Raw genomic sequence first — 22115 nt, 5'->3', positions numbered from 1 at the left:
TATTTTATGTCTCCCCTAAAGTTTCTCCACTCTGCTAGGTAAATCTTACATGTTTTTTATTGCTATTGTAAAGGTAAGGTCGGCCATGGTGGTAGTCGGGCATTGTACACCCTGGCCTCCCTCCACAGGAAAATGGTACCTCTTCTCTTGCATGTTACAATTGGTACTCATGGTGCTGTCAGCGTCTTCTTTACTGTGCTGTCTTTAAGCTGGTCCTGGGTCCTAAAGAATAGAGACACAGTCCAGGGCAACTCTTAACTGAACATATTTATTTGCTTCAGGACACAACACATCCACGTAGTATCCAGCATTTCCATCACAGTAAAGACGGCACATTACTTGATCTTTCCCTTCACTGTTCCTTGCATCACTAAGTGTTTACGCGGAACGGGGTAACTCAGACGACCCCTCAGTATCCTCCCAGAGGAGCATCACCATGGTAAAGCGTTCTCCTATCTGCTTTGTCTCAGACAACATAGATCCAGCCCACAAGGCTATCCACCACATACTGGAGTGACCTGCCCATTCACTTTTAGGTTGTGCCCACGTTGCATTATTTATGCGTTTCCGCCGCAGCGGAAATGCTTAAACGCTAAAAAAACGCAATCCTATGGGATTCTGCAGTTGCTGTGTCCATGCTGCGAATTTTACCGCTGTGTAATCGCATAGCGGTAAAATACGCAGCATGTTCATTATTTCTGTGGAATCGCGGCAATTCCGCCGCCATAGGATTGCATTGAAACACTCACTTTACGCATGTGGCTATGCCCACCATGCGTGAAGTGAGCGTTTCATGTGCGGATGGTACCCAGGGTCTGGAGGAGAGGAGACTGTACTCCAGGTCCTGGGTACCATATTCCAGTAAAAAATAGAATTAAAATAATAATGAACTCACCTTCTGATGGCCCCCGGAGTCCTTCCTGCCACTCAGCCACGCTGCCAGCATCTTCCGTTCCCAGGGATGCATTGCACGAATGACCTCTGATGACGTCACAGACTCGCGTGATACTACGTCATCAGAGGTCATTGTCGCAAGGCATCCCTGGAAACGGAAGTTGCTGCCAGCACCGCTGAGTGGCGGAACGACTCCAGGGGCCGACGGAGAGTAAGTATATCTCTATTTTTTTTTTTTTTATTTTTTTTTTTATTATTCTCTTTTACTATTGATGCTGCATAGGCAGCATCAATAGTAAAAAGTTGGTCACACTTGTCAAGCACTATGCTTGACAAGTGTGACCAACCTGTCAATCACTTTTCCAAGCGATACTTCAAATCTAAAAATGCTTGCAAAACGCCTGTGTTTTGCGGGAAAACGCATGCTAATTCAACATGCATTTTACCCGCGGCAGGGAGTTGCGGAAATGCTGCGGACATTTAAGCAGCATTTCTGCAAAGTGGGCACATAGCCTTACGGTGACCATCTTCCTCTACTTCCTTCTTTTCCTCTACTGCTGGTTCTGCTGTACCTGGTTCTTCTCTAAGTTCCCCCCTGGATGGCTGGGAATACCCTTAAACGTTACAGGGTAGTTAGGCAGCTTGGGCATATTGCCCATCCGAGCACTGCAGGGTCAGGACCCTTACTGACAATAACAGGGAAGACCCTCCTGCCTTACTCCCCAGCTAACCCCTCCTATAGTTAACTATTTACAGTGTGACCTAACCAACTGAGCTCTGTGCCCCCATCTAGTGGACATAATGTACACTGCACTGTCCCTATTATGTATCCTGTGCAGAAACATAGCAGCATAAGAAATATAAATAATACAACAGTATCAAATATATATAAATACATATATACATACATGTATCATAAACTGTAGGCTTAAAGGGGTAAGTCGCTCAACCACTTACACTATCTGATAATCCGGATTATTTGATAATCCAGAATTTTTAAAGCCGGAGAAAGGAAATAAAATAGACTTAAATTATGCAATTGCCTTACCGGCGACTTCCTCATACAGAAGTGTGAGCTCAGCAGAATATCCCGGCTGTTTGGTCCTTGTAAGGTCTAATTCTGAAAGTCATAAATGCAGAGGAAGTGAAGTGTTCTGTTCTCCTTTGACCTAGTAACTGTATGCTTATCGGTCCCCTGACACAAAGAAATCACAGACTGACCAAAGAAGAATGAAAAGAAGAGACGCGGCCCAAAAAGGGGGCTCCGGACCCCAAGTGAAGGCTGAAAGCCCTAAAATGTCTAAGCCTCAGAGCAGAACTCCTAAGCCCCGGTGAGTGAGTTTTCATATTCTTATTCATGTACATGTAATCATTAGCAGCCTTGTACTTTGTTCTGTGCAATGATCTGTGCTGTCTACATGCCAGACACAGAAAAAGCAAAAATAAACGGTGGGAACGCAGGATATTGTCAAATTAGGGGACTAATGAGATGAAACTCACACTTAAAAGAACGCGTGTTTAATATACAGCCTGTGCCCTTAGTGTTATAATGCATAGATAATGTACAGTGTAGATTAAACTGCCCTACTGCACACATCAATAATGCCACCATACAGTGCTCATAAATAACATTGCTATACAGTATACCTAATTAATGCCACCATACTATGCTCATAAATAACATTGCTATAAAGTATACCTAATTAATGCTACCATACAGTGCTAATATATAACATTGCTATATGGTATAATTAATGCACCAAACAGTGCTAATAAATAACATTGCTATACTGTGTACCTAATTATTGCCACCATACAGTGTTAATGAATAACATTGCTATAAGGCATACCTAATTAATGCCACCATATAGTGCTAATAAATGACACTGCCATAATGTCACCATACAGTGTGCATAATTATACTGCCATCATGTACACAACTTATGCCTCCATACAAATGTCACTACCATACAGTACTCTTAACTAATGCCATCATATAGTGCTTATAAATACCGTAACTCCGTCATACAGTACTAATTACATTAATATTCTGTAAAAATGTCACTGTACATACTATAGATTAAACTGCCATACTGTACATCTCAGTAATGCCACCATACAGTGCTCATAGATGACCTTTCCATACTGCATACATTACTAGTGCCACATTCAGTGCTCATAAATGAAATTCCCATAATGTACATATGTTACCATACGATATACATAGATTATACTGCCATAATGTATGCATAATGTATGCCGCCATACAAATGTCATTGCCATACAATATTTTTAATTAATGCTACACATACCATTCATAAATATACTACTATAGTGCACAAAAAACTGCCACCATGCAGTACTCATAAATAACACTGCCAGAGAATATAAATGTCACTATACAGTGAACATAGATCATACTGCCATTATTACACATAAGTTATGTTTTCATACAGTACCCATAGCTAATGCAGCTTTACAGTACTAATAAATAACACTGCTATATGGGTACATCCTGTGTGGTCTGCGGTAATGGTGTTACTTTTTTTTTTTTCTTTTAAAATAAACCTTAAATGATTCCCTCCGTACAAGTACTGTCATATTTATATTACAATTCTGGCTGCTCAGAGCCACCACCAGGGGGTGCTAGAAGCATATGGGTATATGAAGCTCCCATTGAAGCCAATGGGGGTTGTTAAAACATTGATGTTTAGCTCCGCTACTACAGTGGGGCAAAAAAGTATTTAGTCAGTCAGCAATAGTGCAAGTTCCACCACTTAAAAAGATGAGAGGCGTCTGTAATTTACATCATAGGTAGACCTCAACTATGGGAGACAAACTGAGAAAAAAAATCCAGAAAATCACATTGTCTGTTCTTTTTTTCATTTTATTTGCATATTATGGTGGAAAATAAGTATTTGGTCAGAAACAAAATTTCATCTCAATACTTTGTGATATATCCTTTGTTGGCAATGACAGAGGTCAAACGTTTTCTGTAAGTCTTCACAAGGTTGCCACACACTGTTGTTGGTATGTTGGCCCATTCCTCCATGCAGATCTCCTCTAGAGCAGTGATGTTTTTGGCTTTTCGCTTGGCAACACGGACTTTCAACTCCCTCCAAAGGTTTTCTATAGGGTTGAGATCTGGAGACTGGCTAGGCCACTCCAGGACCTTGAAATGCTTCTTACGAAGCCACTCCTTCATTGCCCTGGCGGTGTGCTTTGGATCATTGTCATGTTGAAAGACCCAGCCACGTTTCATCTGCAATGCCCTTGCTGATGGAAGGAGGTTTGCACTCAAAATCTCACGATACATGGCTCCATTCATTCTTTCATGTACCCGGATCAGTCGTCCTGGCCCCTTTGCAGAGAAACAGCCCCAAAGCATGATGTTTCCACCACCATGCTTTACAGTAGGTATGGTGTTTGATGGATGCAACTCAGTATTCTTTTTCCTCCAAACACGACAAGTTGTGTTTCTACCAAACAGTTCCAGTTTGGTTTCATCAGACCATAGGACATTCTCCCAAAACTCCTCTGGATCATCCAAATGCTCTCTAGCAAACTTCAGACGGGCCCGGACATGTACAGGCTTAAGCAGTGGGACACGTCTGGCACTGCAGGATCTGAGTCCATGGTGGCGTAGTGTGTTACTTATGGTAGGCCTTGTTACATTGGTCCCAGCTCTCTACAGTTCATTCACTAGGTCCCCCCGCGTGGTTCTGGGATTTTTGCTCACCGTTCTTGTGATCATTCTGACCCCACGGGGTGGGATTTTGCGTGGAGCACCAGATCGAGGGAGATTATCAGTGGTCTTGTATGTCTTCCATTTTCTAATTATTGCTCCCACAGTTGATTTCTTCACTCCAAGCTGGTTGGCTATTGCAGATTCAGTCTTCCCAGCCTGGTGCAGGGCTACAATTTTGTTTCTGGTGTCCTTTGACAGCTCTTTGGTCTTCACCATAGTGGAGTTTGGAGTCAGACTGTTTGAGGGTGTGCACAGGTGTCTTTTTATACTGATAACAAGTTTAAACAGGTGCCATTACTACAGGTAATGAGTGGAGGAAAGAGGAGACTCTTAAAGAAGAAGTTACAGGTCTGTGAGAGCCAGAAATCTTGATTGCTTGTTTCTGACCAAATACTTATTTTCCACCATAATATGCAAATAAAATGAAAAAAAAACAGACAATGTGATTTTCTGGATTTTTTTTTTCTCAGTTTGTCTCCCATAGTTGAGGTCTACCTATGATGTAAATTACAGACGCCTCTCATCTTTTTAAGTGGTGGAACTTGCACTATTGCTGACTGACTAAATACTTTTTTGCCCCACTGTATATGCAAAGATTCAGGATAGAAAAGGGCAATTATTAGTGAAACCCTTTCCCCTTGCGGTCACCTCTAGATCCAGGTATTTGTATTAGTAATTCCGTAGAGTAATAAGTGCCCGATGTGTTCCCTATACCCAACCTGTTCTCAGCCAGGGGAGGAATCGGATTGCCCAAAATGTAATACAGGGCAATTGCTAATAATACAATTCCTGAAGAAATTATCTAAGGTGGTGCCAAACCAAATAGCGAGGGGATGAGGTCAGATGTATAAAACATGGCTAAACTGCACGAGCCATATTGCGACATGGGGCCGTCATGTCACAGGACTGTCAGATGTTCTATTGTGGTTCCTCCAGCTTTTAAGGTCACATTTTAGTCCTTTAACGTGCTATAATTTCTCTCCAAAGATGACAATTGAATAATTTAATACATGAGTTCTACATGTACATTCTTCCTGCTGAGGCTGTGGTAATGAACTGCAATAAAATCAGACAAGCAGAGCTGCAGTTTACAGCATAGAGGACAACATAGCACATATTGCTGACCATGCAGCTGAGCTAGCGTCACTGATCCTAGCCCGGGGCCGGTGACTCCTGCGCATTTCTGGCTGCTGACCTGATGTGATATTATTGTAATACATGCCCTTAATTTCCAGGTGGTCTTCCCATGTGCTGTCCTTCATGAAGTTGTGTGCGATAACGCTCGTCGCCATTTATATATGTGTCCCGTTTATCGTTAGACTCTTCCCCGCACTTTTGGGCAAGGTGGTTTACTTAAACATGGGTAAGTACCCTGATCTGTGCCTGTAGTTTGGTGATGGAGCCGTCAGCTCCTCTGCAGTGATGGGGTACAGGCTGCACAGAAACGCTGCGTTAGATTGTTCTTTTTTCTAAGCCAAGATGGATTTATTTAGAATTTATAACCTGTATCAATAAGGAATATTTTTACGTCCGTGGAGCTGGATCCTTGCTGTCTGTACTCAGTGCAGAGTATTTGCAAGGGTCAGAGGTAAGGCTCTGTTCACACCTGCACTAGGAGATTCTTCCATCACGTGTTATCAGTCAGGACCCAGCGGACACCGGACCTTGTCTTGTTTTACCAATATTGTCATTGTCTTCATAGTAAAAATTCCGCTGTTTGTCGATTTGAAGAACCCGAGAGAAGTCGTGAATCACACGGTAAACTTCTATCTGACATCAGAGGAAGGAGTCACCCTGGGAATCTGGTGAGTTAGCATTTGGGCTCTATCTATCTACTGTGGGGAAAAAAAGTATTTAGTCAGCCACCAATTGTGCAAGTTCTCCCACTTAAAAAGATGAGAGAGGCCTGTAACTGACATGATAGGTAGACCACAACTATGAGAGTCAGAATGAGAAAACAAATCCAGAAAATCACCTTGTCTGATTTGGCAAGATTTATTTTGCAAATTTTGGTGGAAAATAAGTATTTGGTCATTAACAAAAGTTCATCTCAATATTTTGTGTTATACATCCTTTGTTGGCAATGACAGAGGTCAAACGTTTTCTGTAAGTCTTCACAAGGTTGACACACACTGTTGGTGGTATGTTGGCCCATTCCTCCATGCAGATCTCCTCTAGAGCAGTGATCTTTTGGGCCTGTCGCTGGGCAACACAGACTTTCAAATCCCTCCAAAGGTTTTCTATGGGGTTGAGATCTGGAGACTGGCTAGGCCACTCCAGGACCTTCATATGCTTCTTACGAAGCCACTCCTTCGTTGCCCTGGCAGTGTGCTTCGAATCATTATCAAGCTGAAAGACCCATCCACGTTTCATCTTCAATGTCCTTGCTGATGGAAGGAGGTTTGCACTCAAAATCTCCTGATATATGGCCCCATTCATTCTTTCAAGTACACAGATCAGTCTTCTGGTCCCTTTGCAGAGAAACAGCCCCAAATCATGATGTTGCCACCCCCATGCTTCACAGTAGGTATCGTGTTCTTTGGATGCAACTCAGCAGTCATCTCCTCCAAACACGACGAGTTTTGTTTCTACCAAACAGTTCTACTTTGGTTTCATCAGACCATATGATATTCTCCCAATGCTCTTCTGGATAATCCAAATGCTCCCTAATAAACTTCAGAGTCCCTGACGGCGTAGTGTGTTACTGATGGTAGCCTTTGTTGCGGTGGTCCCAGCTCTATGCAGGTCATTCGCTAGGTCCCCCCGTGTGGTTCTGGGATTTTTGCTCACCGTTCATGTGATCATTTTGACCCCACAGGGTGAGATCTTGCGTGGAGCCCCAGATCGAGGGAGATTATCAGTGGTCTTGTATGTCTTCCATTTTCTTATTATTGCTCCCACATTTGATTTCATCACACCAAGCTGCTTGCCTATTGCAGATTCAGTCTTCCCAGCCTGGTGCAGGGCTACAATTTTGTTTCTGATGTCCTTCGACAGCTCTTTGTTCTTCACCATAGTGGAGTTGGAGTGTGACTGTTTGAGATTGTGGACAGGTATCTTTTATACTGATATAAAGTTCAAACAGCTGCCATTACTACAGGTAATGAGTGGAGGACAGAGGAGCCTCTTAAAGAAGAAGTTACTGGTCTGTGAGAGCCAGAAATCTTGCATGTTTTTAGGTGACCAAATACTTATTTTAACTCCAATAATTTGCAAAATAAATCTTGCCAAATCACACAAGGTGATTTCTGGATTTGTTTTCTCATTTTGACTCTCATAGTTGTGGTCTACCTATGATGTCAATTACAGGCCTCTCTCATCTTTTTAAGTGGGAGGACTTGCACAATTGGTAGCTGACTAAATACAGTGGGGAAAAAAGTCTCTCTATTATCTATGTATTCTATAGTCTATTATCTGTCTTTTTATCTATTATCTATCGCTCTTATCTATGTTATCTATGCATTATCTATCCATCTCATATCTATCTCATATCTATCTATCTATCTATCTCCAGTGCTCCTTGTATAGACAGATGTGCACACCATAATGACATGACGCCTCTGTATGATGTGTTCTCCTATTTGCCCTTGTATACTGGGGGTACGCTGTGACTGGCCTGACTGCAGCGCCTCTGCTAACCAGATCAATAATTTTTCTCTTGTAGGAAATCTTCTAGAGATATTTGTATGCAGGTCATTTACTTACCGTCGCCTTAATTTTTATTTCATAAATAAACAGTACACAGGAAACTGTGTAATGTATCTCATCAGAGACATGGCTTCTTTCCCTGCCAGCATTGATCAGTCATTATCAGAATTCTCAGTTCATGGGTAAAATGTGGATTCAGATTTACTGAGATAGGAGATGGTAGTTACTGCTAAGATTCTTTACCCGAGAATTGAGAATTTCAAAAAAGTGAGATCACTCCTGGCAAAGAAAGAAGCAGATGAGATATATTACAAAGTTGCCTATGAAGTAAAAATTAAACCGATGGTTACAATTCAATGATGCGATGAGCGGGGGGAGCCGTCTGCTCTGAGCACAGAGCCGGCCTATTAATCACTGCCATCTTCTCTTGTAGGCACACGCTGCCCACCAGCAGGGGAGAGGAGGCCAAAGACAAGGACCAGCGCTGGTACGAAAGAGCGCTCGCAGATGACAATCCAGTCATCATTTATCTCCATGGCAATGGAGGAACCAGGTGATTACAGGCGCATCTGTAATAAGGGGAACGTGATTACAGTCTGCTACAAAATCATATAATATCCCATCATGGAAGGAAAACACTGACGCCATCTAGTCTGTCAAAAAAGTGACGCTCATGAGGCCCGAGGCGCCGTGCACCTCATTCCTTGTATTGTGCTTATCTATCTACTGGATTGTTATTGATGATTATGGATATGTAATCAAGTTTGGGATATACAGGCAGGTACTGTTTATGGGGATATGCATCTGACACTAATAATGGGGCAATCTGTTCATTACTGTTTATGGGGATATACATCTGATACTGAAAATGGGGCAGACTGTCTATTACCGATTATGGGGATATAGTCTGGCACTGATAAAGGTGGAAGTCTGACTTGTACAGCTGATGGTAACGCTGGCACTGTTATAAGACATGGAGCCAATACTGTTTATGCTGCCATTCTAGATTAGCTGTCCATACTGCCTAAAATCAGTAACACCCCACCCCCGAGAGAGAAATTGTCAGGTAGATATAGATTTTATGCAATCCGTCCCCATTCCATTCATCTTCTCCGCACACCAAAGATGACGGAGAACAGATGATGGAGAGGTGATTATGATCAGTGATCTCATTGTCTTTTTTTCCTCTTCCTCCAGGGCCGTTGATCACAGAGTCCAGCTTCTGAAGGCAAGTGTCCGCTCTTAGAGGATTTTCCTGCGGATCATTTCTTAAATAGGAGCGGATATCCCATATGTGCAGCCTGATCCCTGCAGTATCTTGTACTGCTGATGGTGTCCTTGGCATTGATAGTTACAATGTTAATAGACATCTTTCAGGTACTGTTTATTGGGGCATTGTGGCTGCCATAATAGGTTATCCATCCTGCCTAAAATCACTGACCACCTGTAACCATGCACTAGACCCAAGCGTGCCCATAGCATTGGCATCAATATGTCCATACTCTGCAGATGCCCCTGTTGACCACTTGTGGAATCTCTTGCAGGTCCTCAGCAGAGCCGGCTTCCACGTCTTGTCTCTGGACTACAGAGGTTAGTCAGGTCTTACTAGAGATTAACCCTCTGTAGCATGTTTTTTATCGCATGTCCTGATTTTGCAGGCTACGCTGACTCCACCGGCCAGCCCAGTGAGGAGGGGGTGACCGACGACTCTGTCTTCTTGTACGAGTGGGTGAAGGCTCGGAGCCGAGGAAACCCAGTGTGTCTATGGGGACATTCACTGGGTACTGGGTAAGTGACACTCGGAAAAAGGTGAGTTATACAGTTAGTTGCCCAGCTCTCTGCTTGCAGTTATAGAATGAGGGACCCAAACTTCTAGACTGTTGCTTGTGCCTTGGTGTCCAGTCCTCCCTCTGAGGGGCATGGTAGTGGGTGTAGTTTTCGCTATCGCAAACTTGGCACGTATGAATTACAATATGGACTATTATTTACAGGTGGTCACCCAGCTTTCCCAGGATCGGATAGTAATTGTTGTTTTCTTCTATAATTATAGCATAGCCACAAATGCAGCCAGAAAACTGCAAGAAAAAGGTAAGTTATAGCTTGGTTTTCAAGATCACTGCTTCCAGTCATAGAATGAGAACCCATCATCCAAAGGATGAAAGTGTATCCTCATGATTAAATTACTCATTTCTAACTCCTGCAGGTAGTCCAGCTGACGCCGTGATACTGGAGGCCCCGTACACCAACATCAGAGACGCTGGCGCCTTCCATCCCTTTGGGAAGGTGGGTACAGGCTACAGTCTGAATGATGGGGGGACTGTGAAATCCCGGAGTCGAGGACTTCTTGGTGACTCAATTCTCAGAAACTGACTAGTAATAGAACGAGGGCCTAAAGTTTCCGTTGATCCCTCGTCGTTCCATCTCACTGCTGCACTCCATAGACTTCTATGAAAAAACATCTAAGCTTGGTTTTCTCTTCCTCTCCTTTCAGATTTATCACATTTTCCCAGGATTTGAGTATTTTTTTCTGGACACCATGGCGCTGGATAATATTGTGTTTCCCAGTGACGAGAAGTAAGAACAACTAACATCCGTTATAACAGTCCAATCTAGAATTGAAGTCCTATTTAAAAATATATATATACGGTATACCTACCTCCATCTGGGAGGCATTAAGTTGATTAATTTTACAAAAAAGGGACCACTAAGTGATTTGTTTTAATTTGGGCAGAATTTAGCACTGCCTCCGCAGGCGAGATGAGGTATTACATCTTCCCTCATCAAATGACTAGGCTGCCTATGTTAAATCCAGACTGGAGAGGACCTCCAGTGTGGGGTGCTTTTGTAGCTGTTCTGTGCCCGGATGAGACACCTCACACCTTCATGCTACAGTTCAAGGTACAGTAAGAATTAGAATAAATGTAAACATTACCGGTCACTTGCCTTGATCATTTTTTTCTAACCTGGTGTAAATGCCGCTGTTCTCCTGAATCCAGTGTTGCGTTTCTTTTGTTCCTGCGCCTCTCCCTTCCTGAGATATGGCCCTCTCTTCCTTGTATATAAATCTACACCCATTAGCTAAGTGGGTGTGGTCAAGAACACACCCACAGAGCATGGAAGACCACACCCACTTTACTTAAAAGGCTAGTTTTACATATAGGGAAGAAAGGGATGCCTCTCAGGAACCGAGGGATGCAGGGAAAAGAAAAACACTGGTGGATTCAGGAGAACAGTGGCATTTTCACCAGGGGAAAAAAAAATGCATATTTCTGGCAAGTGACAGGTTCTCTTTAAATAGATTCTGTGGATCAAGAAAAAGATCTCTTCCCTCCTGAAGAGACAGCGCCACTTTAGTCCTTAGGCCATGTTTGGTATTGCAGCTCAGCACCATGTATTTGATGTTGCATTACCTGACGCAACCTGTACTCTAGAGTGGCGCTATTATTAGAGCATGAAATGGTAGCACAATAACTACTGTATGCTAGGATATTACCAAGTATTGGTGTGCTTTGTCCAGCCAAAAATTGTGCTGATCACACACAAATCTTTTTCCACTGCAGTATTAAAATGCTGAGGAGCCCCATCCTGATCCTGCACGCGGAGGATGATCACGTGGTGCCCTCGTCAATGGGGAAAGAGGTAAGCCAGGAGGTAGCTGCTAGAGGAAGAACATAGCTTATTGGTCACCCCACCATGCCAACTTATCCATTAGGGGGAAACTTTTGCCCATGCAGAGGTCTCCAAATTAAAGGGCTTGTCTGAAATTGGGCATTGCTTATAGGAAGTAATGGTTGACCCCACATTAAGGGCTAAAGGATCGGCTTTATTGATCCTAGTCTTAATGTTCTTAGGCCATTGAATAAACTGGGCCTGTCTGCTACTTGGCCATCACAGGCCTTCCCCATACTTATACTTAGTTCAACTCATTTTGTTCTTGTTCTCTGGAGACCAAACATTAGAAAAGTAGAATACAAATGTCCACCTTGTTGTGAAAACAGTGCCACCGCAGAGCACAGGTTGTGTCTGGTATTGCAGCGCAGCCCTATTCACTTAAATGAGCTGTAATAGCGCACACAACCGCTTGAAAAAGTGTGTATTTATTTATTTTTTTCCCCCCCAAACATGGGACAATCACTATTTACACACTATTCTTGCTTTGAGATTTTTCGTCTTTCTTTTCCAGCTCCATGAAATTGCTGTAAACTCTCGTCATCCCAGACACGTGAAGTTGGTCTTGTATCCTCCGGAGTTCGGCTACAAACATAAGTTTATTTATAAAGACCCAAAACTTGGAAAGACGTTGTGGTATGTGCCCAAGATTGTGCCTCACCCTTAATGGAGATTTTTTTTATAAAAAGTTTCAATTTTTATTGGTAGACTTGTTCCCAAGGAAGCTATTTTGTCATTATTAGGTACTCCTTCAGATTTCTGCTGCTGTTTTGACCCCCAACTCCTACATTGGGGGTCAAAACAAACTAGTGAGCCACATAACCCCCCCCCCCCTTTAAAGGGATTATACAGAATTATAAAAGCATGGTTTAAAATAAAACAATGCACCACAACTGGCTGTATGCAGTATTGCAGGTCTCTTATTGAGTCTATAGATCTAACGTGCAATACCAGACATGAACCGAGGATGGTGCCATTTCTAATCCTGGCCAATCACTCCAAGTCTGAGTATTGGGGCCATAGTACAGGTCTTAGGAAGCATCCATATTACATGGGTGTTGGCGCTAAAATCTGAAGTGTGAATTGGGTCCAATTTCTTCAAAGATAAGTTTTAAGTCCATTGTGGATAATTCTGTCACTTCTTCCCTAGGGATTTCCTGAACACCATGTGAAGGCAGCCGTCATCCAGCACCACGGAATATCTGCTGTACAATATTATATTACTTGCATCCATTTTGTTTCTTGATTTATAATAAGTTAGTAAAAAAAATAAAGAAAACACAGTACAAGTATTCTCTCCATATTTTGAATCCTTTAACCTGAGCAGTGAGCACTAATCACGGCAGGAATGCTGGGAGTTGTAGTGAGGCAGAAAGATTGAGGCCAACGTCTTAGGAAGCTTCTTAACCAGGACATTGATTGACCGGGCAACAAGTAGAGCAAATAGTGTGCTTATCTGTAAGTATGATACGTGTCCATAACGCCAACTTCCGGATCAACAGCGGGATCATCAATTCTATATTTAAGGGATGTAGAAATAATTCTGACTGCGCAAATGCCAAGGGTCACAAAAAATTTTAATCATATATAACTGGGACCACATGGCCTATGGGAAAAATTTTCAAAAATGCAGCTTCCAGAAATAAGAGCCCCAGCATGTACGGCCCCTTCTCCACTTTATGAATTCCCTTTAATGCCAAAGGTCAGACCTCAATATTGGGTCGGAAATATGGACACTGCGTGCACCCTTAGTTATACGCTCCGTGCACAGTTTGTTTTTTTTTCTTGGTAGCCACTAAACACAAAAGCACATCTGATCTGTGGGTGGTCGCACAGTATGGTGCTGCAGGCAACATGTGGACCTCAGGCCTTGGGTTGTGCACCCATTGTGCTGGATACTCAGCGCTGAGGTGACTTTTTTGGGCAGCTGGTTTAGTAAGCCCTCTTACTTGTGGACAACTAGCATAAAGGGTTGATGGCACAGAGCCCAGCACGGGCTTCTTATGCCCACATCCATATCTTTGTCATCACAGGGCAGCATTATATCAGATTGGACTGGTGTGGTAGTTTTTTGCATTAGGAGGGGCAGGTCTTTGGGACCCAACAGTTTAGGAGGCTCACTTGCTAGTGTCTGGACTGCAGTGTTGATGTAGTGTAGCAGGGTAGGTGCAGTGCGACAAATAGGCAGGGACCACAGGAAAGTTCAAAGCAAATGTCTTTAATGTCTAAAACACTCACACAAAGAAATTATGTCCTCCGAAATTGCAGCCGGGTTTCCGTAAACACAGTCCAGAACTCAGAACCCGCTGCCATGGATAGTGGCACGGCCGTGTCCTTTCGGTGCGTCAGCTGCCTTGAGTTCCCGGTCTTTGTGTTAGCACCTGGTTTGTACAGAACCACCTCCTCTGTAACTTGCAAACTCCAATCTGACACACCCAAGGCAAAAACTGACAGAATTCTCTTTTTTTTTTTTTTTTTTTTTTTTTTATTTTTATATAGCGCTAACATATTCCGCAGCGCTTTTACAGTTTGCACACATTTTCATCACTGTCCCCGATGGGGGCTCACAATCTAAATTCCCTATCAGTATGTCTTTGAAGTGTGGGAGGAAACCGGAGTACCCGGAGGAAACCCACGCAAACACGGGGAGAACATACAAACTCCTTGCAGATGTTGTCCTTGGTGGGATTCGAACCCAGGACCACAGCGCTGCAAGGCTGCAGTGCTAACCACTGAGCCACCGTGCTGCCCAAAATTAAATGGAACTGTGGCCATAGAGCCACTAAAAGGAGATTTTTGTGTACTCACCGTAAAATCTCTTTCTCTTAGCCTCTAATTGGGGGACACAGAACCATGGGTGTTATGCTGCTGTCCACTAGGAGGCGACACTATGCATAATCTGAAAAAGATTAACTTTGGCTCCTCCTCTGCAGTATACACCCCTGGACGGCGTCAGCCTTCTCCAGTTTTGTGCCAAAGCATTAGGAGGAACGTAACCAAATAACATAACCATGCCTGTAAGAAGGCTACTATGTACGAGCTCAAAGAACAATATGAGAACTCAACCGTAAACAACGGCCCATAAGGGCAACAGGGTCGGAGCTGTGTCCCCCAATTAGAGGCTAAGAGAGATTTTACGGTGAGTACACAAAAATCTCCTTTACTCTGTCGCCTCATTGGGGGACACAGAACCATGGGACGTCCCAAAGCAGTCCCTGGGTGGGAAGCAATGGACGAATATTGTGCTAGCAGATCCCTAAATTTGGGGCACTGCCGCCTGCAGAACCAGTCTACCCAGGCTCGCATCCGCTGAGGACTGGGTATGAACACTGTAGTGTTTCGTAAACGTGTGTAGGCTGGTCCAAGTGGCCGCCTTACACACTTGTTGTGCCGAAGCCTGATGCCGAATGGCCCAGGAGGCCCCTACTGCCCTTGTAGAGTGTGCCGTGATACCGGCCGGAAGAGGGGAACTGTTAAGTCGGTAGGCCTCATGTATGGTGGACTTGATCCACCTGGCAAGGGTAGCCTTGGAAGCCGGCAGCCCCTTGCGACTACCTTCCGGAAGAATGAAGAGGGAATCAGACTTCCGGAAAGGTGCAGTCCTGGACACGTAAATCCGCAATGCTCTGACTAGGTCAAGCGTATGCAGAGCCTTCTCCACTCTATGAACCGGAACCAGGCAAAGGGATGGCAGTGAAATCTCCTCATTGAGGTGAAAGTTGGACACAACCTTCGGAAGGAAGGATGGTACCGTGCGGAGAACCACCTTGTCCTGGTGAAAGCCTAGGAAAGGCCGTCTGCAGGAAAGTGCTGACAATTCCGACACTCTGCGTAACGAGGTGATCGCCACTAGAAAAACCACTTTCTGAGACAGAATGGAAAGTGGAACTCCTCTAAGAGGTTCGAAGGGTGGAGATTGCAATGCTGTCAGGACCAGATTGAGGTCCCACGTATCCAGCGGACGTTTGTAGGGAGGAACCAATCGGGAAACTCCCTGGATGAAAGTCCTGACTTGCGGTTTAATAGCAATGCGCTTTTTGAAAAAGGACTGAAAGTGCCGACACCTGACTCTTAAGTGAGCTTAAGGATAGCTTGGCGTCTAGGCCCGATTGAAGAAAACCTAGTACCTTCGGGAGGGAATAAGGGAGTGGGACTTGTCCATGAGATTCGCACCAAGAAAAGAAAGCTCTCCAGGTACGATAATAGAGCTTGGCGGAGGCAGGCTTCCTTGCCCTGATCATAGTTGCAATGACTGCCGGTGAAAAACCTGCCTGGGTTAGAATCCAGGTTTCAAGGGCCATGCCGTCAAATTGAGAGCCCCTGAATTCTGGTGGAAGACCGGACCTTGAGACAGAAGGTCGTGACGGTCGGGTAGACGCCAGGGGACGTCTGCTGTAAGTTTAACGATGTCGGCGTACCATGTACGTCTGGGCCAGTCTGGCGCGATGAGGATGGTTGGAACTCCCTCTTGATGGATCTTCCTCACGACCCTGGAGATTAGGGGGAGGGGTGGAAAAATGTACAGGAGTCAGAACTGGGACCAGTCCTGGACCAGGGCATCCGCTCCGAGTGACCGCGGGTCGTGTGTCCTGGCCATGAAATTGGGGACCTTGGTATTGAGATGGGATGCCATTAGGTCCACCTCCGGGGTTCCCCAACGTTGACAGATCTGGTAAAAAATCTCGGGATGGAGAGACCACTCCCCCGAGTCCATTCCTTGCCTGCTGAGGAAGTCGGCTTCCCAGTTTTCTACACCCGGAATGTGGACTGCAGAAAGTACCGACCTCGTGTCTTCTGCCCAGCGGAGGATATGCGCCACTTCTCTCATCGCCTGGGCGCTGCGGGTCCCGCCTTGGTGGTTCACGTATGCCACAGCCGTGGCATTGTCCGACTGTATCCGTATGTGCGAGGCTGCAAGCAAGTGATGAAAGGCTCTCAGTGCCAAGAGGATGGCCCTGATTTCCAGAATATTGATGGGCAATGTCACTTCCCTCGGTGACCACTTGCCTTGTGCCCTGTGATGTAGGTGCACCGCCCCCCAGCCTGTCAGGCTTGCATAGGTAGTCAGGATCTTCCATTGTCCTGAGAGAAAGGGCTTCCCTCGTGTAAGCGAGATTGGTTTGAGCCACCAATGCAGGGACCTCCTGGTTGACGACGTCAACCTGAACTCCCTGTCGAGAGAGAAGGGATTCCTGTCCCAAGATCTGAGTATGGCTAGTTGAAGGACCCTGAGGTGAAACTGGGCAAATGGCACTGCCTCTATTGCTGCTGCCATCTGGCCGAGGACTCTCATGGCAAACCGGAGAGATCGAGGAGGACTGCGAAGGAGTGTACGAACTCCCAGACGGATGGCCAGTGTCTTGTCCTTGGGAAGGAGCACCAGGCCCCTGGAGGTGTCGAATAACATTCCCAGGAATGTTAGAGTCTGACTTGGGATAGTCGACGATTTCTGTAGGTTGGACTAGCCATCCCAGGCGACTCAGTGTGTCTATTGTGATTGAGACACTGACCTCGCAGTCTTTGAAAGTGGGAGACTTGATGGGGAGGTCGTCCAGGTACGGGATGACTAGAATGCCTCTTGAGTGCAGAGCGTCCATGGTGGCCGCCATGATTTTGGTGAACGTTCTTGGAGCCGTGGCGAGTCCGAACGGAAGGGCGACAAACTGGTAGTGGTTTTGGTTGATCGTGAACCTGAGAAACCTTTGGTGGGCAGGGGCAATTGGTATGTGCAGATACGCATCCTGTATGTCTATGGAGGCAAGGTATTCTCCCTGCTCCATGGATGCAATGATGGACCGGAGGGACTCCATGCGGAAATGACGGACCCGTACGTAATTGTTGAGCTGTTTTAGGTCCAGTATGGGTCGGACGCTGCCTCCTTTCTTGGGGACTACGAACAGATTTGAGTAAAACCCTCGGAATCTCTCGTTCGTGGGAACCGGCACCACAACTCCTGCTTGAAGGAGAGAGGAGACCGCTTGGTGGAAAGCACGAGCCTTGTCTGGTAGTGTTGGAGGAATAGAGGGGAAGAACCGGTTCGGTGGAGCGGAAGTGAACTCTATCTTGTATCCGGAAGACACTATTTCCCTGACCCACTTGTCTTCTGTAACAGGCAGCCAGACTTGCTGAAAGCGTAAAAGTCGGCCGCCTACTGGTGGGGTGTCTTCCGGAGTTCGTGAGTCATGATGAAGCGAAGTTCTGAGGTTTTCCTCCCTTGGGTTTCGCTTGGCCTGCTTTCGACTGCCAAGACCTGTCCGGTCGCTGCTGCGTCCGTGGGTTGTCCCTGCGTGGAGAGCGGTTATGATTTTGCGCTGGGTGCGAGACGGACCAGCCCGAGGAATTCCGAAAGGATCGGAATCGTGTCTGGTTTCTTCGTTTAAACGTGCGTTTCGGTTTTAGTTGAGGGAGAGAGGTACTCTTACCCCCAGTGGCATTGGCTATCATTATGTCCAACTTTTCGCCGAAAAGTCTTCCAGTAAGATACGGAAGTCGCGTGAGGGACTTCTTTGAGGCCGCATTCGCTTTCCATTCTCGCAGCCAGAGGATGTGTCGGATCGTGATGGCGTTTGATGCTATTCCCGCTACACCTCTTGCGGAATCCAGGGCTGCATGAATCATGTAGTCTGCTACCACTGCTATCTGGACCGCTTGGTCTGAGAGCTCAGGATTTGAAGCTTGAAGACCCTCCTGTAGTTTTTTGGCCCAAGCCCGGATGGCCTTGGCCGCCCAAACTGAAGCAAACGCAGGGCCCAGAGAGGCGCCTGCCGCTTCGAAAATAGAACGAGCCATGCGTTCTACTTGCCGGTCTGCTGCATCCCTGAGAGTTGAGCTATCTGGCAGAGAGAGTAAGGTCTGCGCTGCTAGCCTCGAAACCGGGGGGTCCACTTCAGGTGGATCTGTCCATTGTTTGTATCTGTCTGTGGGAAGGGGTACTTCGCTTCCAAATATTTGCGATTAGCAAATTTTTTCTCAGGCTGCGCAAACTGTTTGGTAAGTATTTTCTCAAACTCATGGTGATTAGGGAAGACCTTAGGTGGTTTCTGAACACTTTCAAAGCAAATCCTATGTTCCGGGGCCGAGTCTGGAATTTTTAGCACCCAATGGATGGCAGAGATTATGTCCTCAACTAGCGCTGTATTGCTAGGGGGAGAAGGTACCACGGACCTCTCCGTTTCGTTATCTGAGTCGGAGTCACAGATGCCCTCCGAATCCTGTGCCTCGCTAAGGTGATCCCAGGAGGGCGACCTGGGGCGGGGGTCTTCTGTGGTGGGGGATCTCTGTGGTAAATTGCACTGTCTATCTGTGACAGGGAACTGCCTAGGATATCTGGAATGACGCTGTCTCTCCCTGGAGGGGGACGACCTTGTGCTATAGGACGACTCAGGTGATCGAGACCTGTGGGTCCGCTTACGTCTGTGAGAGTCGGAAGCAGCATGTTCCTGAGACAAGCTGTCAGTTTGCTGTTTAACGTCCATAGCCGGAGCCTGACTCTGCAGAGCTTGCAGCAATGTGGCAGTTAGGTTGTCTATGGACTGTGTCATAGACTGTGACATCTGAGTTGCCCATTCCGGCGTGGCCTGTGACACTGAAGCGTCAGTAGGGACTCCCTGGGGTTCTGACCCAGAGTTCTGGATGCAGTCCCGGCAGTGCGGATACGTGCTGCCACTAGGGAGCGTGGCTTTGCAGGCTGTGCAGAATGCATAGAAACATTCCTGCCTGGTTCTCTTCCTTGAGCCCGGCATAGTGCACAGAGGCTGGCTATTAGGGATCGAACAGGGGTGGCTACGCAGAGGGAACCCACAGAGAGCCTTATAGGAAGTATGGATTCACAGCTGAGTATGAGAACCCAGCTGTGAGCTTACCCCACCGGTGTGCCCCTAGGTCCAGCGCCGACAGATCCCAGTTCTGTGCCCCCCCGGAGACCGCTGTGATGCTCCTCTCCTGGATCTCATCCAAAAAAAATGGCCACCGGGGCTCTGAGGAGAGGGAGGAGGGGGCGGAGAGCTGAAAAGGGCGCACTGGGCTGTGTAAAAACGCGCCCTTTCTGCCTCAATCCGCCCCTTCTATGACACTCCAGTGTGTCATTTTAGTCATCCGGGGGGCGGGGAAATGGCGGCGGCTTCGGCTAGGCTGAAGCCGCGGTCTAAATTAGAGGCCTGATGCCCAGGAGGGCTCCAGAGCGGCGCGGTAGTCCGGGGGGGGGGGGGGGGCGGATTTGTATCAAACCCCCCCAGAATGGTCGACTGGATAGCGGTGGGGGTAGCAGGGGTAGCGGTTCCTGTATGGGGGGCCCCCAGAGCGCTATGGAGCCGCTGCAGAGACAGGGACGCAGAAAAGCCCTGTCTCTGCTGTGCCATCCAGTCCGCACCCTCCCCCGGCCCCAACAGGATCCCTGAGCTGGTCTGGGGTCCCTGGAAGCTGCGGAATGCTGCCTGTACTCCGACCCTACCTGAGGCGTCTCGACCTAATGCCCCCTTCGGGGGATTAGGGAGGGTGCATCTGTCACCGTCAGGGGGTCTTCATCCTCGCCTCAACCTCAAACCAGACCCCAAAGGGGTTGGGGAAGGAGGGGGGTCTCGACCTCGAACCAGGACCCGAGGGACTGGGGAGGGAGCGACATGGGGAATAGCCACCTCGACCTCAACCGGGTACCCCTAATGGGGGACCGAGGAGGGAGCCATGCCGGGAGTCTCGCTGGAGACCCGCTTTTCTTCATCTGTAGTCCTTTGGAAAAAAATCCAGGAAAAAGACGGAGTAAAAAAATTCTTAGGTGTGCCTCCTGCGACACTAAGCAAAAACTGGAGAAGGCTGACGCCGTCCAGGGGTGTATACTGCAGAGGAGGAGCCAAAGTTAATCTTTTTTCAGATTATGCATAGTGTTGCCTCCTAGTGGACAGCAGCATAACACCCTTGGTTCTATGTCCCCCAATAAAGCGACAGAGTAAACCTGGCTGGAGAGAGGGATTTGCCCCACTACCAAACCTGCAAATCCCTCTAAAAATAAAAGCCCTTAACAGGTTTTCCTAAAAACCTAACAGTCTTTACTTGGACCCAATCCACTCTCTTTTACCATGCCTTGTGACTCACAGGCATCCTGCTGTGAACACATGACACTTCAACAGATTTAATAAGACTCCGTCCACATCCTGGGAGCCACGTATAGACCCTCTCATATGATCCCCCTCACTGCCTCACATACGCCCCCCTCTGTTCAAACTTGTGGGGTTGAACACTTGTCACCATACATGGTGCTGGGACAGGGCATTCGCCTTCCCTGCACGATGTTCCATGGTGAAATTTGAAATTTTGCAGAGACAGGGACCATCTTGTGACCCGTCATTCCTCTCCTTGACATTTCTCATCCAGACCAAAAGGTGAATGATCCATCACCAAGTTGACAGAGTAAATAATAGCATAGGGACTCCAAGACCCACTTAATGGTGAGGTACTCCTTTTACACTATAATTTTTCTTGGCCGGCGTGAGTTTCCTACTTAGGTAGGCGACCGGATGATCCTCACCGTTCACCTCCTGCAACAGGACTGCTCCTAGGCCACAGTTAGAGGCGTCCGTATGCACATCGAAGGCTCTCGAAGTTTGGACTGATGAGGACGGGTTGTTCACACAGCGCCACCTTCATACACTGGTAGGCTTCTGTGGCGCCCTGTGTCGCCACAAAATGGTCAAATATGTACTATTTTATATGTGCATTGTAAATGATGGGAGTTATACTTTCTCTGCTGGTGACAACTGTACACACAATTTACCCCCGCTCCCTTACTCTGTTTGAAACTTAGAGCTTGGCAGAGATGCCCTAACTGGGAGGGGATGGGTTTAGTTAGTCAGTGAGGAGACAGTGTGTGAAAAGAAAATGGAGAATGTTCATGGAGGACATGTGCTCTCTCCAGGGACAGTTCTGAGAAGGGTCAGGGCATCAGCCCCCTAGGCCATCCAGACTTCCAGGGTCAGGTGGTAAGCTGAGATGCTGTGTGGTTTGCACAACCAGCAGTGAAGTGGTTTTTCCAGGAACTCCAAAGCTACAGTGAATCAATGCGGGATAGAGCAAGAACAAACATGGTTCACATGGGATTCACGCTGAGAATTGCTGGGGGAGAAAACACTGAGTACCTGGCTGTACTGGACGTTTCAGACTCCAG

The 22115-nt window shown here is 46.5% G+C and overlaps 1 protein-coding gene across 2 annotated transcripts in view; it reads left to right on the top strand.

Annotated features, from left to right (window-relative positions):
* LOC141091899 (lysophosphatidylserine lipase ABHD12-like) overlaps positions 1–13248 on the top strand; it is a 55356-nt gene extending 42108 nt beyond the window's left edge. For both annotated transcript variants that reach the window (XM_073577673.1, XM_073577672.1), the window contains exons 2-14: positions 2068–2225; positions 5878–6005; positions 6345–6447; positions 8724–8843; positions 9488–9518; positions 9835–9880; positions 9949–10078; positions 10341–10378; positions 10494–10573; positions 10782–10864; positions 11851–11929; positions 12474–12595; positions 13110–13248. In XM_073577673.1, the coding sequence (XP_073433774.1) occupies positions 2125–2225; positions 5878–6005; positions 6345–6447; positions 8724–8843; positions 9488–9518; positions 9835–9880; positions 9949–10078; positions 10341–10378; positions 10494–10573; positions 10782–10864; positions 11851–11929; positions 12474–12595; positions 13110–13131 (1083 nt within the window). In that variant the 5' untranslated portion in view covers positions 2068–2124 and the 3' untranslated portion in view covers positions 13132–13248. The remainder of the gene's footprint in view (positions 1–2067; positions 2226–5877; positions 6006–6344; positions 6448–8723; positions 8844–9487; positions 9519–9834; positions 9881–9948; positions 10079–10340; positions 10379–10493; positions 10574–10781; positions 10865–11850; positions 11930–12473; positions 12596–13109) is intronic.
* The last annotated feature ends 8867 nt before the right edge of the window (positions 13249–22115 follow it).

Source organism: Dendrobates tinctorius, unplaced genomic scaffold (assembly GCF_039654945.1).
Source record: "Dendrobates tinctorius isolate UK_male_01 unplaced genomic scaffold, ASM3965494v1 ptg000057l, whole genome shotgun sequence".
Taxonomy (NCBI): domain Eukaryota; kingdom Metazoa; phylum Chordata; class Amphibia; order Anura; family Dendrobatidae; genus Dendrobates; species Dendrobates tinctorius.
The sequence above is the reverse complement of the archived record's forward strand: the minus strand, read 5'-3'. Positions and strand labels throughout refer to the sequence as shown.